Source organism: Besnoitia besnoiti, chromosome XIII (assembly GCF_002563875.1).
Source record: "Besnoitia besnoiti strain Bb-Ger1 chromosome XIII, whole genome shotgun sequence".
Lineage (NCBI taxonomy): Eukaryota > Apicomplexa > Conoidasida > Eucoccidiorida > Sarcocystidae > Besnoitia > Besnoitia besnoiti.
This window is the reverse complement of record NC_042368.1, coordinates 486,353-503,334: the sequence shown is the minus strand read 5'-3', so window position 1 is coordinate 503,334 and position 16,982 is coordinate 486,353. Positions and strand designations below refer to the sequence as shown.

Sequence of the window (16,982 nt, the reverse complement as noted above, 5' to 3'; positions counted from 1 at the left end):
GCCCTCTCTGTGCGCATGTGTCACGAATGGCAAAAAATTGTTGCGGAAGGCGGCCGGCGGGGGGGAACTGGTGGTCTGCTGGGGCGGAAGGGCACAGGGTACGGCGCGGAGCAGGTTCCGTGAGGAAGCGCCGCATGCATCCCAGAGTGTGGATGAGTGTTTGGATAATAGGTGGCAAACTGCACGTTCTGTCTGCCTAGGGGGGGGCTACCGAGACCAGGTTTCGTGGAGTCTCCATAGAAGTGCCGAGTTCTCAGGGGAGGGGCTGGCCAGCTGGGAAATCCAGTGTCAGTGTGTTGTGGTGGAAGGAGAGGCTGCGGCGGAGGGCGTACTTCCTGCCTGCAAGCGTGTCGCGGATGACGCGTGGGAGGCGAGTGTCTGCCGGTCACCTTAGAATCCACACCGGATGCGTTTCTCTGTCCAGCCGGCTGCCCTGTGGGCGTGTCGACAGGCTGAGGTGAGGCATCGGCAGGGGAAGCAGACGACGGGGCAGGCGCAGCGACAAAGTCCGCTCCCGCTTGAGAGCGGAGAACGTTTTGACTTCCACTGCAGTGATTGCGAGGAAAGAATGACGGAGCGCTTGCACGCATCATCTCGGCGCGTTTAAATGCTCTCACGTAACACAAGAGCCGGCCTCGTCACAGATGGCTGCAGACGGTTGAGCAAGGCAAGGTTGACTGCGTTTTTCACAGTCGATGTCAACAAAACGCGCATGGATGGGCACGGGGTTTAGAGTTTTAGGGTACAGACGCATCAGCGTAGCATGAGGATTTGGCAGAAGCTTTGCAGTTGATGCAGCGAGGCCCCTGCATCTGAAAGGACACACCACCGAAGTTAGAGGGGGGACGAAAGCCGTTACGGAGTAAGACAGGCACTTGGCGAGAGGAGCATGTACAGGCTAGAGGCCGACAAACGAACAGCTTCCCAACTTGCCTCGTGCACGCAAAGAGTCATCTGCATCCAACCCCCGACGAGTAAATTGACAAGTTGCTTCGACCCGTGGGGTCTCGAAAGGCGGCAAGCTGTTTCACTCGAGAGAAAACGTCTGAATCTCTGTATAGTTCAGAAGCTTTTGAACTGAGACAAGAGTGTAGTCGACAAAAGCAGGGTGCCGAACCGAAATTGATACCGAGGACGTTTTCTGTGTGGGAACCGCTCAGAGCAGTGTAGGGTTAGGGTGCGGCTTGTATCGCGTGAAGAGTTTTCCTCCAAGTGGGTGGGTACTGAGTCCTTCACAGTTCTTAGCACCTGAGACATGCGTCTGGCCAACCAAGAAAAAAGCAGGAAGTGCCACGAGTTTCATTCAAAAGCTAGTCAAGGGCGAGTTTCGCCTTCACTCTCGTTTAGCAGTACCCTGACACCTGGCCGACGGTATTCAGCAGCAAAAATTCACGTCAGATACCGATGTAGTGTTATCTTGTAACGAATAGCCGCGACGTTTTCTTGCGGTCAACATCGTCGTGACTGCGTCACTGGGCATCTGGTCCCCTGGGAGAGTCTACCCAGGTACCGCAGCGTTTGCTGCGCTTGGGAGACTTCCCCGCCCTGTCAACTAAAGCGTGTAAGTACTTTGGTTAGATTCCTGATGTTCTGTGTTACCGTGGCGTCCCGTTACGAGGAAACGACTCTTCATTGTGCTGATCCATGGGTGTACTGAGGTTGCTTTCTCAATCGTTTCTGGGGCAAACAAGGCGAACAAATCGCCTCAGCATCAGTTGCTTTCCTGCGGAGTGTACAGTATACGAATCTCGGTCCCAGCTACTTGATGTAGCGAAATGCCTGGCAGCAGATCCTCTGCGTTTCCAAGTCCCCGATGCCGGCGCCACGTGACGGGTTTCGAAAAACGTAAGTCGGGGGATGCTGCTTGACTGTGGCCGTCTGCGACAGCAGTCGTGTTCGCATAACGCTACATCAGTACCCCAGGAATATCTCAGTCCATGAGTGTGAAACTCCTATACGCACCTTCGAGTCCCTCCGCATGAATGTGAAGTTTGTGGACTGCGCAACGCCTCTATTGGGGTCGCTCAACCGCGTAGCGCTGTCGAGTCACCTGCTGGTCGCGGTCACGGGCTTCAGTTGTGGGTTCATCAGGCGCGAAGCCCCGATGCTTGGGAAAGCGTTTTTTGCCCTTTCGCAGGGGACGGGCGCGGACATATGATTCCACCGGCACCGACCTGGTGGTCACGTGGAACGAGACCACCGTGGAGAGCGTGGGAGAGCCTTGTCAGCGTTTGCAGGAGAGGTGCAGTATGCGGCTTCATGGCGGTCACGCAGCTCGCCTGACAACGAACCATGAAGGCCGCGGGTATGGTACTGCGCTCGGAATCACCTCGGCCGCCTGTAGCGCTGTGTTTCTATAGTGAAGGTAATTTGCGGTGCCTTGGTTATAAGCACGTTTTTCCTAGGTTCTCTGCGGTCAGTGTGGTCCGAAATCTTAAATTTTTCCTGCACGCCAGCGCGCAGGCTAGGAAGCCTTCCAGGTTCCAAATGAGACGCCTGTAGCAGTCTCGGATGGGGTACTGCAGACCCGTCAATTGCAAATGGCGCTTCCGGTTCTGCTTTTGTAGTGAGTTTTGAGCGTTAGCACCTCGAATTGTTTTTTTGTATTGCGCAAGGTGCCTGAAGTGTCCTCTGTGACACGTCATGCAGGTGCAGTCAGAAGCACCGTTAGCACTTACCGCTTTCATGTTTCACTAATTCCATCAGTTACGCTTTTCTCCCCGTGTCGCGTAGGACTCCGGGTTTCCGTCTCCATTTTTTCCTGGAGCGTTGCCCTTGCCCCGGTTCGAAACCGTGGAGGAGTGGAGTTTTCCACCACACTATCGCCTCTGTGATGTGTTGTTTTGGAGGCTGTGCCACTGTTGTGCACCTGTATTTGGTTGCTTTGTCAAGTCGAGGGGGGGACATTTCTCCCGTGTCTGCGTATAGACGCGCTTCTGACTCCACTTCCAGCAACTCTTCGGGGGTGTTAGGCTTCTTAACATAAAGATATATTGCGTATTCTGCGCTGTGTTGTGTCAAGGTGTGTGTGGAACAAACAGGCCACCGCAAGTTCAGGTGGACCACTTTGCACGTCGGTTATTTTCCAATATGCTGCCCGGCTGCCTCCGTGTTACAAACAAGCGTCGCGGGTTCCTTGATCTGCTTTGCTTGTTTGTCGTTTCCAGCTTCCTTGTCACCTCTCCTGTTGGCTCCAAGGGAAAGAGCCTGACAATAGACGTGAAGAACGGCATTCCTAAGAATGATGCTTATGCGCCGTCTTTGGGAGGTGGGCAGACTATCACAGTGGAATTTAGTGGGGAAGCCCCAGCTGACGGCACAGTGACTGTGCAGCCGGCAGATTTGGAGAACGGGCCTTTTCCTGTGGGAGAATACCGCTTGTGCAATTTGGAAGGGCGGACGACGTGGCCTGCGCTGTTCCCTCTGGCGTCCCCCCAGTTCGAATTCATCAACTGGCAAAGAAACGGAGTGTCAACCCTGATAATTCACACACCCCCGGCGCAAGTCTTGTCTGACGACAAAGAAACTGCGTATTGCTTCCAGCTTTTGGACAGCAAGACTAATCAGAAAATACTCGTTGTCGCCACTGCCGGAGTGCCTCGCAGCCTTTTGGAAGGTAGTTGGTTCACGTCAGTTGTCTGTCCGGCGATCGCTACAGCTGTGGCGCTACTCGCTGTATCTTCGTGACGCCGCGGCTAAAGCAAACCCCGTGTGCCTGTGTGCCTCTAGCCTCCCACTCCGTGTCAACTAGCTTGGACGACCATATGTCTGTACCGGGAAAACGTCGATTGCCCGTTTGGCGCGGAGGTGTTCAGTGCTTAACGCATTCGGGGGTCACGTTGTTTACTGGAAGTCGAGCGGAAATGAGTTGGCGTCCTCGCTTTAAGTCTGCGCGAACGGCCGACACAGTTTCTTGCCCGTTCGAACTGGGAAGCAGAAATAGAAGTATTGTGAACAGCAATGGCTTTTGCAGTTGCCTCGTAGTGAGCACCACGTTTATCTTCTAGACTTTTCAGACATTGAGGGACAGCACTATCTACTGCGATTGATGCGGAGTGTCTGCTCCTGGGAATGTCGAATTTTCCGGGGGTAGAAAGTTTCCGAGCTGATTGCGACTTTCCCAGTTGCACACAGACGGGCCGTGAGAGTCGCAGGACGACGGCAACAACAAGGCATATGTCTCGCGGTGACTTACCAAGATTCTTCGCAGGCACACTATGAGGCTAAACCGTAGACATTCCGGTCAATGTCAGGCGCACCATCAGGCTAGCATCGAGAATCCAGTTAATGTCTTGCGCAGCGGCGCCTGTACTCCCTCGTCTACGGACGATGGCAGTGTAGTTGCCCTCGGAGTGTGAAACTTGATCTTGAAGCAGCACTGTGAATCCGGTAGTCTGCGGCAGTCTGAGCGTAGGGCGGGACAGCGAACGTTTTGGCCTTTTCACCGTCGTCGCGGCGTTCTTCGCTTCCGTTGCTGGTGGCGCATGATGATGGCCACGGCTCTACGAAGGATACTTCAGAATCTTCACCAACCTGTGCCGTGGACGACTGTCAGACCAGCGCTTGTCAAACTCTGCGGGCGTTGGCGGCAAACACGCACGCGGCCGAATAGGGCTGCCTTGAACCAGTGATTGGGACAGTGAATACTGCATACGTTCCGTGAGCTCCGCTCTACAGTAGGGAAGGCCCGCGACTCACGTAGTGAAGGGCTGCGCGCTCGCCACCGCGATCCTCTGTTCCGGGGTCGTCAGGCTTTCTCCAGCGTTAGCTCTTCGTTGTTGGGAACTTTCAATTGAGGCGCTGACACATCCGCCGCCGTCTCGAGTGCCCGGATATCGTACCTTTCGAGCAACTGCTGTTCACGGACATATCTGCCCAAGACAGCCTCTGCATTGGCTATGAATGCCGAACTTCCCAAGTCGGGGCGCTTGAAACTGGAATGGCGCTTCCGCAAATGAGACCTTCACGGGTATCCGCAGTCAACGGCTCTAGCTTCCGTAGACGTGGACACTCCTTCAATCTGAAGCTTGTGTCTCTCCCTCTGGCGCTTGCCGCGATGAGCTCGGTCGCCGAGTCGCAAGCTGTGCAGTGGGCAAGGTGTGCGGCGGCGGATCTGGGGCGTTGGAGAGACGCCGATACGGCCTCTCATTTGTGAACGACCCTTTTTGCGTTTTCTGGAGGAGACCTGCCGCTATGTTGTAGACCGTGGTTGAATAGAAGGTCTTTGTCCGCGGAGAGACACTGCGTTTCTGCCGCTGTCGCGCGCTGCGAGAGCAAGCTGACCGGCGCATGCGCGCGAAAAGAGCCTGGATGAACAAGCGAGTCGCGAAGCGAAGAGAAACGGGGTTCCGGGTGGTTTCCGTCCGAAGTAGCCTTTTTTCTCGATAAGAGACCTCTGTCTTGTGACCCGTCTCCCCTGCGCGACTCCTGCTCGCCCCTCTTGCCTTTTTCGCCGGTGAGACATCGGCTGTGACAGTCCCGCTTGGAGTGCAAGCGATATTTCACTCTGTCTCTATGCTAAACCCGGGAACTGCCCGTTCGACCCCGCGTTGCTCGCTCTTCCTGGTGTGACACAACGCTCTCTAGCGGGCCAAAACGCCCAGATTCTCGAGTCTGTCTGCATTTTTCGGCGAACTTCCGCAGTCCATTTTTCTGGCGCGCTGTGGGGACCCGCAGTTCGAATCGGAGACCCTCGACTCTACTTTCGCCGCATCGACCCCGTAGCGGAGCGCCGTTGTCGTTCTTTTCTTTCTGCTGCCTCGGGAATGAGGCGTTGGCATGTGTCCTAGCAAGCGCGAGCTCTCGTGCCCGTGTGCAAGGCCTGCACATGTCTGCATGTGCGGCGGCGCCTAGGCAATAGAGTGAAAAAGAGGAAAGTTTCCTCTTTTCGCTGTGCTTTGAGTCTCTTGGGCGTCCTGGCTCAAAGATGCGTCTGCCTGATCGTGCTGTATCACTTGCTGTTTCGGCTTCAAATGCACAGCGCCGCCGTCCCCTGCCTGTGGTCACTGGATGACCGAGTTTAGGATTGTATCACTAGACCTCGTTGTTGTGTGTATCTACACGCACCGTGCAGAATCCTCAATGTCGCGGGCGACAAACTGCGACCACACAGAGCCTGAAAACGCGCTGCCTCGCTTACCTTGATGCCCTGCGAGCGGCAACAAATTAGGCCGTTTCCGTCAAAAGCATGTTTCGGGGACTCTCAGCGCGTTAAAACCCGCCGCTCGTCTCCCTGCTTGCATTTTCCCGAAAGACAGTGTCTGCCCCTGTCGCAAAAGAGCCCATCTCTCGCGTTTTCTGTGACGTCTCGGCGGAGGAACTTCATTGCGCAGCGTGATCTCCTTGACCTGAAATCAGCTCTGTGTGTCAGAGCCAAAAACCAACCGGCTTTTTTTTCTAGTCTTTCACACCAGGGCTTTCGCGTTGGTTAACCCGATGCCGCCTTTTACCGCGCCACCGCCTTCGCGGCAGGCTGGCGGCGTTCTGACCCCACTCGAGTCGCTGTTTTGTGCCTCCTCTTCGTCGTCGCGGGCCTTCCTGCTTTCGCTCCTGCTTCTGGTTCATCTGCAGGCGGCTGTGGGAGGCGTCCCGGCGCTCGATTTCCCCCAGCTAGCTGCGGAGCGCGTAGAGAAGGAGCAACGCGAAGTCGACCGCCATGCAGCGACTTCCGAGACTCAGCGAGGCTCCGCCACACTGGCAGAGGCCGAACAGCGCGGCGTGCGCGCCTTCAATCCGAGTGTATATACACCCCACTTGATTGAAGTCGGTTCTGAAGGCCCCATTCGGCTCATGTTTGGCTCCTGCAACCTGCAGCCTACTGGTGAGGCGTTCTGCCGTAACGGGCTTTCCTGGGGAATTGTGGAACGCGATATCCTCTGTCAGCTCGGCTAAGAGATTCCGAAGTGTGGATTTCCTCTTTGTTCTTCCGCCGCACTTCGCGGAAAAAATGGCAGTTGGGTGTATGATTCTCGCCGCAGAAGACTGCTCCCATGAGCTCGTCTGCGGCGCCGTAGCATATCTCTCTTTGGTCCGCTCTGCGTGTAGCTCAAGCGGTCGTGTCTGTGCGCAGTTTCCGTTGAAGTAGTGGTGTCTCTCCGTTCCTGAGCCATCGGTTGCCAACCGGCATCCACTGTGACTCGTCTCTGCTGGAGGTCGCCTGGTCGTCCGCGAAAACTCGGCGCTGTCTGCTGTCTGCTGTCACTACCGGCGCGTTCGCGGGCCCGGCCTTTTCGTTTTTTCTCTCTCTGTCTGCTCTGTGGTTGTTCAGCCGCTGTTTGGACTCGTCTGCGCGGTGTGTGCTGCGCAGCGTCTCTGCCGGCTCCTTCATCCCCAGGAGTCTGCATCTGCTGAATGATGTGTCGCTCTTCCTCTCTCCCCCGGCGACAGTCCCGCTCGGGGCCTCGCAGCGCCGCTGTGGACTCATTTTTGCGATCTCGGTTGGCGAAAGTCGACGCATTCCTCATGCGAGTGCTGCCGATGACGCAACCGCATGCGTCTTGCCGCGCGCGCGGGGCGGCTTTCCGCATCGAGGTCTGCTTCGCTCGCTCTTTCTTCTTTTGCTCAGGAGGCGAATGGCAGGTTGAGGAAGAAGACCGGCTCATGTGGTCTTTCATGGCGAAGCGGCAACCGAAAGTCTTCGCGTGGCTGGGGGACAACGTCTACGGTATGTCTCGCAACCGGCGACCTAGCCAACAGGCGGAGAAGGGCGCGAGAACGATATGTCTAGCCGAAAGCTGGCGTCCAAAATAGGGAACCCACGGTTAGACGCGCGGACGAACGTAATTTATCCTTGCATGATTTGTGTCTACCTGAATTCTCCGCTTAAGCTGAACTCGAGCGGCTGCGCTCCTCTGAGACCGAATGGAGGGGCAGCTCTGGACGTCTGCGCCCACGCGGGAGATGAAGAATGGCGAGCGCCAGAGGCTGAGCTAGGCCGTTCTTGGAGTCAAAGCATCCTGCATACGTGACTGGACATATTAAGAGCATGGCTATATATCTATATATATAGATATGTCAGCATGTGGCTGTGAGTGTAGATGTACGGCAACTCCTCGAGCAAAGGGCCGTGCGCGCGAGTTGTGCTGACTGTTTCGCTTCGTCTCACGCGACCGTTTGCCCCGAGTTCCGCGTGCGTCTGCACTCTATTCAGCACACAACTACCGGTACTTTGCGCTGGCGAACAGCGTGCGTTGGAACTGGCGGAACCTCTCGTGGACTGAGCTGAAGAGAAGACGCGCGGAGGCGAGCGAGGCCTTCAGGCGCCACTCAACGATCGAGGAAATCCGCGAAGCCTTTCGCAATCAAACTTCTTACCGCTTCTACCAGGTCCGCAAGGAGGCTCCAGCCTGCCCATGCGAGTTTCGTTTTTGGTGACGACGAGCAGCGCGGGAGGCCACCTCGTCGTCGAGGCCGAAAAGTTTTTTGATTTCCGCAACGAAGACGTCGCTGTAGCCCTTGCCTGTGATCTGGTGTCTCGCCTTCGTTAGGCTGATCTCGAAGATTATATGTATGTATGTACTTGTATGTATATATGTGTTCATTTTCGATTTTTGCTTCTCCTTGTGCGAGTGCCTTATATTTGGTTGCCCTGCGTGCACTAAGTTGCCTCGCGTTGCCGTCGGCGTGCGGCAGGCGAGGCGTTTGCGTGGCGGGGTGTATGTGGCTCGTGAGGACTCTCGGTGTCGCACGCCAACAGGAAAAGTGCCGCGGCAACTCCTCGTTGAACTTTTTTCTCAATTTTACAACGTGTTTCCTTTTCATTTTCAGGATTTTGTCCGCACAGGAGTCGAGATCGTCGGCACCTACGACGACCATGACCTGGGAGAGGACAACCCTTCAAAGGTCCACCCTCTCAAATACGGTGAGGCTTCCGTAAGGCGCCGCGGCTCTGACCTACGTACCTTTACGAATCTATATGAATACATGGAAATATTGGAAAATTCAAATATGCACGTGCATGCGGAAAGGTATTTGTGGGAAGGCCGCGCCTCCTCGTGTCGCCGAGCTGCAGGAGTGAGCGAATTTGTGTGTTTGAGTATTTACATCGACTGTATGTGGACAGACAGCAGATCGTCTCCAACGCTGTGAAGCCTCTCTTCTTGCACGCGTCGCAGTTCGCAGAGGGACGCGTGCTGCAGCGAGACGATACCGGCAGAAGTCCACACATCTTGCGAGTTTTCTTCGTTTCTGTGAGCAGAAGCGCGCGACGTGGTTCTGGACTTCTTCAACGTCCCTGCGGACTCGCCCAGGCGTTCGATTTACTGGGAGGGCGCGTACAGCGCTCACAAGATTCAGGTCGACGCGGATCTGTCTTTCCGCATAATTATTTTGGATACACGGTGAGGGTCTCTCGCCTTTGCTTCTCACCTACATCGGCCGCCTTTTTTCTCGCTTCCGCCGAGCGCGGCTGGGATCCTCTTTTTCACTCTGTCTGTCATCTCGGTTCGCCTGTCTGACTGACTCCTTATTCTCGCTCCCTCCTCGTTGTTTTCTCCTTTTCTGTGCCTGTCTCGTGTCGCGCCTGCGCGTGTGCTTAGGTCTGTTGCTTCGCATGGGGTTCTGTCTGCCAGTCGTGCTTTCTTGCTCTCTCCGTGGAGAATCCGCGTTCACTCTGTTCTCTCGTTGTGTCCGCTCGGTTTCTTTCTGTTTTCGCCTCACGGCGAGTCGCGTCGTGTGTTTGTGTGTTTTCAGCTTCAGCCGAGACCCCTGGACTGTGCTGCCGCATGGCGACATTCTCGGGACGCAGCAGTGGAAGTGGCTCGAGGAGGAGCTGCGAAAGTCGGCGAAGGAAGGCGACGCGGTGACGTTCATCACTTCAAGCATCCAAGTTCTGCCTTCGCCTTTGTACGCTTCGGCCTTCTCGCTTTATCTTGGCGTCGGGTTGTCGTGAAGCTGCCTTCCGCCTTGCTCGCGGATGGAGCGTTCATGCGTCGCGCCCAGCCGTCTGCCTCGTGCTCAGGTCTCTTCGGTTGCTGGCTGCTACCTGTGGGCGGCCTCCGTACTCTCCTTCTCCCGATTCGGGCTGTGTGGGCGACGTCTGTGTGGCAGGCGGCCGCTGGCGGTTTCCTCCTCGAGACAGTCGCGTTTTCTTTTCCCGTTTTTTCTCTCTGCAGCATTGCGACGGAGGCCTGGTCGATCTTCCCGCACGCGCGCAGGAGGCTGCTCAACCTCGTGATGAACTCAGGTGTCCAGATGCCGGTCTTTCTCTCGGGAGACGTGCATTTCTCAGAGATGAATCGTAAGTGCTCGCGGGAGCGAAACGAATAAACGCCGCGCCAGAGCTTCGACAGGTTTTGAGGCTCTTTGCATCCGAGGATGGACGCGCGTGGGGCAGGGTCTTCTAAGGGAACAGAACCGGATTGTCGTAAAGCACCCGCGAGTCGCAGTCCGTGCGATGCCGGCGGTGGAGACTCTGCTCATGAAACCTTGGCTGATATTCGCGCTTTCCAGTCGGCGGAGGGGTGTGTTGCGCTGTTCGCTTTCCGCTCGTGGTCGCTCGCCTTAGTCTGATCTTCCTGACGGCCCTTTCCCGCGCCCCCTTCTGGGTGATTTTTCTGCCTTTTCTCACTTTTTTGTCTGCACGCCGTCTCTGCCGACGCACGGCCGCGTGTCTGCCCTGGCTAGGCGCCACTCCGTGTCAGATCTTGCTCTCTCTCGGCGCCGCGACACACGTTCGGTTTCTCGTTCCATGTCCCCAGGCGTCGTCTGCCGGCCGCTGCATCGCATCGCCGCTCGCGAGGAGGAAGCGGAGCCGGTCGCGGCTGCGGCAGCCGCTGCGGGCGGGGAGAGGCAGCGGGCGGAGGCGCGGGCTGGCGAGCGCAGCGCCCAGTGCCCAGCGCTCTCGCCGCTGCAGCGCATCTCGCTTGTCCTTTTCCACCTCAGTCCTCGGAGCGACGCGCACTGGGCGAGGCTGCCGGCGCCCGCCGCGGGGTGGAAGGCCGCGCCGCTCGAGGCCGCGTTTCGCGCGCGCTGCGGGGAGCCGAGCGCGGAACTGGAGTCCTCATGGGTGTCGCTAGCGTCTGCCGCGGGTGCGCGCCGCGCGAGTGAGTGGAGTGAGTACGCGCTGCAGACGGCGTGGCAGGCGCCGGGGCTGTTTGAGCGTGTGTTTCCTGTCGCCTCCTTCCTGTCCACTTACGTGCTCACATCGCTGTTTGCGCCTCCACTCGGCGCCTCCTTCGCGCTGCTCGCCTCGCCGCACCCTGTCGAGGAGCTGCTTCATCTTCTCGACGAAGGTCGGGTCCTCGCCCGCGAGCGCGCCGTCAGAAAGCTGCGACCCGCGCTGGACCGCGCAGATGCCGAGGCCGACGGCGTGGAGCTTCGCGAATTCACCTCGAGCGGCCTCACGCACGGCATCGAAGAAACCTTCCTCATGGCGAGCTCCGCCGCGAAATTCGCCGACTGGGTGCTGCGCACGCTGCTCCCTCGCACCACCACTCTCCGCGACGACTTCCTCAGTGAGCCCGCGGAGAAGGGAACGCTACAAAGCCGATGCAGGGAACAGAAAGAGAAGAAAAACGAGGAAAAAAGGAGGGGCGACCTGAGTTTAAAGAACAGAAGAAAAAGACCCCGAAACCCCAAAAGACGAAGGGAACGTGCGAGTCGAGACAGAAGGCTGCACGTAGGCGCGCAGTCCACCAGGTCGAGTGCTGCGACGGCGCCGCGTAAATGGAATGTTTTGCCGGGGACATAGCGTCTAAAATATATAACCGATAGTCTTAATTTAGATGCACAGATGGACATCACATTGTGAGTAGTTGCAATCGTCTCTGTACACATGATCCGCGATCCAGAACTGTATAACTCAAATCGAATATTCGAGTGCGAACGACGGGCGGGTGTTTTCCTCTTTTTTCGTTTGCAGATGAGCGTCTCGTTTACACGCACCGCAATGTGGGCGACATCCAGCTGGTACGCAGCCCCCTTTACCTCTTCAAAGAAGAGGGGAAGCCGCGCGGCGGCGCCGAAGCCCCGGAAAAGCGGCAGCGAGGAGAGGCACATGCAGCAGAGGCGCCAGACGCGACCGAAGCTTCCCTCCGCGGCTACGTGGCGGCGGAGGATCGGAATGTCTACGCTTCGCTTCTCGCCAGGCTCTCATCGTCCTGTATGGCGACTTCAGCGTCCGCCGCGGCAGGCGGCCGCGGCGCCGCCGGCGAGCAGGAGGTCGCCAACATCGATGGGGACTGGGCGCGCAGTCTCGCAGAGATTCGCGCGTTTTTTGCAGGGAAACCCGAGCGGTTCCATCTGCTTCTCGCGCTCTACGCGCGCCTGCTGCACATCCACGCTCGGGCTCCCGCCGCCGGCGAGGTAGCGCGCGGCGGGAAGTCGCCAGCAGGAGCCCACGTCAAAGGGCAGCGAACGACGCTGAACATTCCGCCGCGCAAGTCCCGAGGCGCGTGCGCAGAGCGAGACGGTTCAGCGGCTGCTACAACCCGAGAAAAGGAGGAAGACGACGGTGTGCGCGCCTCAGTGTGGTGCTGGCTGGACGAGGAGGAGCCAGCGAGTGCCGAGAAGCAACAGCAGGGTTCTCTTGGCGAGAAAAAAGCGACCGACGGGCACCCCTCGGAGTCAAGTCAAGCCCCAGAGGGCAATCTGGTCGAATACTCGAACCGCCCGGGATTCCCGTATCCCCTGCTGCAGAACGAAGCCTTTTTTCGTGTCCTCTTCACAGTAGAGGCGCTTCTCCACGCCTCCGTCCAGCGTCTCGCGGAGGCGGCATTGTCGCCGGCGCACGCCTCGTCTCTCTCCGCTGCGTGGACGGAGGAGCTTTCTGTGTTCTGTCGCGTGGCGCGTTCGCCGTCGCGCGAGGCCGTGGGCGGGATTCTCCGTTTTCTCCATGGGCGCCAGACGTCAGCATTCGCGGAAAACCCGCGGTCACCTCTGCTGCGCGAGAAGCTGACTCTCCTACACACGCGTGCCGCGGCGATGCGCACTCGCACCGATCGTCTCTGCGAGGCGCTCGCCGGCGTGTTCACGCTCGACAGGGCCGCCAGAGAGAGTCCGAGGATATGCGGAGCCACGGGGGAGAGTCGCGGGGAGGCAAAGGATGGGGACAAAGAGCTGCTGCGGGCGCTGTCGACTTTTGCCGCGCGCGAGGCGCAGGCGTCGAGGAAGTCGCATGGCGCGGGCGAGCGTGAGGCGAATGCGTTTTCAATCGATTTAGTCCCCTGCGGAGACGTTCAAGAAGTTCTTGCGGCGCGCGTGTGGATCGCCATCCATATCTTCGCCCTGCCCTTCGGCGACCTCGTGCTGGAGAGTTTCCTATCGCCATTTGCCTTCCAGCGGGCGCGCGAGCGCCTGCTCCAGGAGCTCGCGGAGGAGGACGGACAGCCCGCGGCGGCGGAGAGCCGCGTGCGCTGGCTCTGCGAGGCGCCGGAAGGCCCGGACAGGACGCCTGCGTACGTCGCCGTGGCTCTCCTTCTGCTTCTCTTTTCGCTGGCCTTCTGCCTCGGCTGCTGCGTATGTGTCTGCGGGCGCGGCTGCTCGCGGCCGCCAACTGAGGCGGCGCGGCGCGCGCAGCGTTCGCGGGTCGACCGCAGTGCGAAGCCCAGCCTCGCAGACGCAGGGGTGGCGGAGGCAGTCCGGAGGCGGCAGATCGCGTGAGAAAAGGGGAGGCGGCGAAGCGGAAAACTGGTGCGAGTGAGAGAGGCGAAGAGAAAGGTGATTTTGCTCTGGAGTTTCGAGGCGGGAAAGGTATAGCGCGCACAAAGCAGGCGCGCTCCAGCGCAGCTGAGGCAACTCGTTCTCAGTATGTTTGAAGTTCGGATGAAAGCGATTTTACTGTGCGTTATGCATCTGTTTGTGCATTTTTTGAGCAGCACTTGTGCAAATGGTTTCCGACATCGCATGCGCGTATGTATATATGCATCTGGATATACATATATAGATGTACATATGTGTATTGGCAACAGCGTGTATAGGCACGCATGCGTGTGCGTACCGACTTTACGTATGCGCATGAATTCGTAGAAAGAGGTGTTTGTTTTGCGTCTCGACGCTGTGCTCGTTGGCGGCTGAGTCTGTTCCTTGCGCGTGTGTGTCGGTGTATGCGTCCTGCAAAGACTACGCGCCTCGCGTGTGAATGTCCGCCTTTTTCGTGGGACGCTTGTTGTCGCGTTTTTTTCTCCAGCGGGGTCGATTCCCGCCTCTCCCACCTTTTTCTATCTCGTCTTGTCATGGAAATACTCGGACCTGTTTCCCGCGGAAACGCGGAGGTTCCTTCTTCCCACGGTTGTCCGCGACGCATGCGCGACGGCTGCGCTTGTACCAAACAGCTCTTTCTAGAGCCTCCGCCGGTCGGCACGGGGTACCGGCTATGGCAGACGCGGTAGATTGCTCCCAGCTGTTGCGAGAAGTGCGAATGCGGCGCCGCAGCAGGACAGCTGCAGCGCCGCATGCGCACTTCTCAGTCGAGAGAGAAAAACAATCTCATAGACGCAGAGATGCTACATGCGGACATACATATATGCATATATATATATATATATATATATGGCTTTCCATGCAGCAGGGAGTTTGCGGTAGTCCACACCAAGCCTTCCGGACAGCAGGCCGGTCTCGCTTGTTCGTGCCGCACAGCTGCAGGAACATTTCTGCAAGAGTTGAGAGACGTGCGTGTGGGGCGAACGCGTGTATCTCCAAGGTTCGCGTCAGAGGCTTTCAGGCGATTCTGCGAGGGCAAGCCCTTTTAATTCGCTGTCGCTCGTTTTCAGTCATAGCACGTTGTCGATAGAGTAGATTCTATTCGTTACGCGGCAGCCCTCGCCAGCTCTTCGGTCTTGATTACGGTAAAATAATCAAAAGCACCATTCACGTTCGATTCCTGGTCGCATTCCCATTAGCAGCGCACCGCCTTTGTTTGAGGGTACCTGAATTTGTTAGCAAGACTTCGCGGTGTAACGCGGTTCTTCTAAACTGTAGCCCGCTAAGATGCGGACACGTGTCTGCGCCAAACTGGGCTGAGGCGATATCAGTAGTTGTCAAACTATGCTTGAAGAGGAAATTAACTATATTTGGTAAATACACAGGTTTCGGCGGCTCGGTCTGTAGTCTTGGAGGGAGACACATAGAAGACTGGCAGATCTCAAGGTTTCAAGGCAGAGCCGCAGCCGAACTGGGGAAAGGTGTGGAGCAGTAGCTCTAAGTGTTGCGCGTGGAGTGCGATCAGGGACACTGGAAGTCTCCGAGGCCAGAGCGCGGCTCGCGCTCTCAGATTGCTTGAACCGGTTCGAGTCTGCAGCTGCGCCGGACTGTCAGCCTGTCACCGGCAGTGCGGCTACGAATGTCTGGTGAGTGGAGAGATTTGGCATGATCTCCGTGCTTCAGAGCTCCTCTATTTTCGAATTGTTTTAGCGTGATCGATTGCGGGAGTTGATATGTAAGCACTCGAAGTGCGAGCTTTTCTGACTCTAGACTAGTTTGCAGGCTGGCCTAAGGCCATCGTTTCCTGCCAGCAGGCAACGCAGTTTCCCGTGGAGTCTCAGGAACAAAACCGCGGCAGTTTTTGAAAAAGAATCATGCAAACACGGCATAATAGGAATCACTGTGTGCCTGTCATGCTCCAGTCCAGGGGGGCACGGAGGCCTCCAAAGAACGGGCGTCCCAGGGTCCACGCAAGAAAGCACGACTGACATGTGCTGCCAAGCATCTGATATGTCCGTGATGTAGAGGCACGAGTCACGAAGCACCTCGGGTAACCGGCGTTCCCTGCATGAAAGTGGATGTGCGCTACTGTGAAGCGTCTTCACCTTCGCGACGCCGTTGCCCGGGGCGGCGCTGTCGCCCCGAAAGAGTCACCGAAACTGAGCGGAGTGAAACAGACGTTCTTTGGAGAGTCTTGCATGTCTCGGGATATTCCTCGAGACTCTGTGGAAGTCTCAAAGCGTTCGTGCCTCAGCAGCGGGATCTGCCTCACGGCATCAAGCGAGCTGCAGAGGCAATCCGGCTAGCGAGCCTATCCTGCGCGGCGCGCTGATCGCAAAGCCGGCGAAGCGTGAGTCCGTCTTCGGTCCACCTCTCGCTCTCGCCCCGTGGCGCCAGGAGCCCGCAGCATTTCTTCTCGAAAGACGCTTCCGCGGCGGGTGTGCGGGTTTGACCGCGTAGGGCGAGGGGCGAGCCGGCGCGAAGGGACACCAGGTGAGTGCGTGTGGGGCCAGGCTGGGCGCACTCGCTGGAAGTTCGCGGCCAGCGAGCGCGTACAGAAGCAGCCGAGCACGCGGAGTGGGAACCGCTCGATCGTACCCCTGAAATGCACACTGGAGAAAGACGCAAAAACACTGTTCACTGTGTCTCTGTGTTTCATTGATGACCCGGCGACCGGCGCAGCGCGTCGTGTCTGCCGTCTGGGCAGAAGCTGAAATTGTCCGTGCCTTTCGAGAGAGGACATTCTCGACGTCTGCACTGCTGCGCAGATGCGATTGTCGCACTGCACCAAAGAAACGGCCTGTTGACAGCGTAGCACTGTTCCGGCGTCGAGCGGATGCTCCGCTCTGCTCGCCCGCCGCGACCCTCTCGGCGAATGTCGCTCTGCGCCTTCGCCGGACAATGCATTTTAAGATTTCTTCGCTGTGGCGCTTCCGAAATCGAATCATTCTTTCTGCACTGCGGCAGAGTTTAGCGCTAGCCGCGTGTCCCAGTGAGGCGTTGTGTGCGTGTGCAACGAACAGTGTGCGTGTCTTCTGAAAAAGCGTCATTTTCTCTATTGATGAGAGCCGCTAAACTGGCATGCCTCTGACCAGAATTACAATTTCCCAGACTTTCTCCAGCCTTCTCTGCGCCTCACTCTACTTTTCCTTCGTTTTCTCCCCTCCCAATGTGGTCAGCGGAGTGAGCGCCAGTCGCCCGCTTGCGACGGGCGCCGCCCGCTCTCCAGACTGCAAGCTCCCTCCTTGATTCTCAAGACTCAACGACCAGCTTCCTCCTTTCTCTGTCGCTTTGGGTTTTTTGCGTGGGCAGACTGCCGCAGCCTTCCTTTTTCACGCTTGAGG

At 57.6% G+C, this 16,982-nt stretch overlaps 1 protein-coding gene across 1 annotated transcript; it reads left to right on the top strand.

Moving 5' to 3' along the window:
- Positions 1-6,435: 6,435 nt before the first annotated feature.
- On the top strand, positions 6,436-13,599 carry BESB_030390 (uncharacterized protein; the record flags this gene model as incomplete). Its single annotated transcript, XM_029361707.1, has 9 exons — positions 6,436-6,820; positions 7,565-7,663; positions 8,150-8,325; positions 8,767-8,860; positions 9,197-9,338; positions 9,691-9,843; positions 10,113-10,237; positions 10,698-11,453; positions 11,861-13,599. 9 exons carry the CDS (start codon positions 6,436-6,438, stop codon positions 13,597-13,599), a joined length of 3,669 nt encoding a protein of 1,222 aa, XP_029215174.1.
- Positions 13,600-16,982: the final 3,383 nt, after the last annotated feature.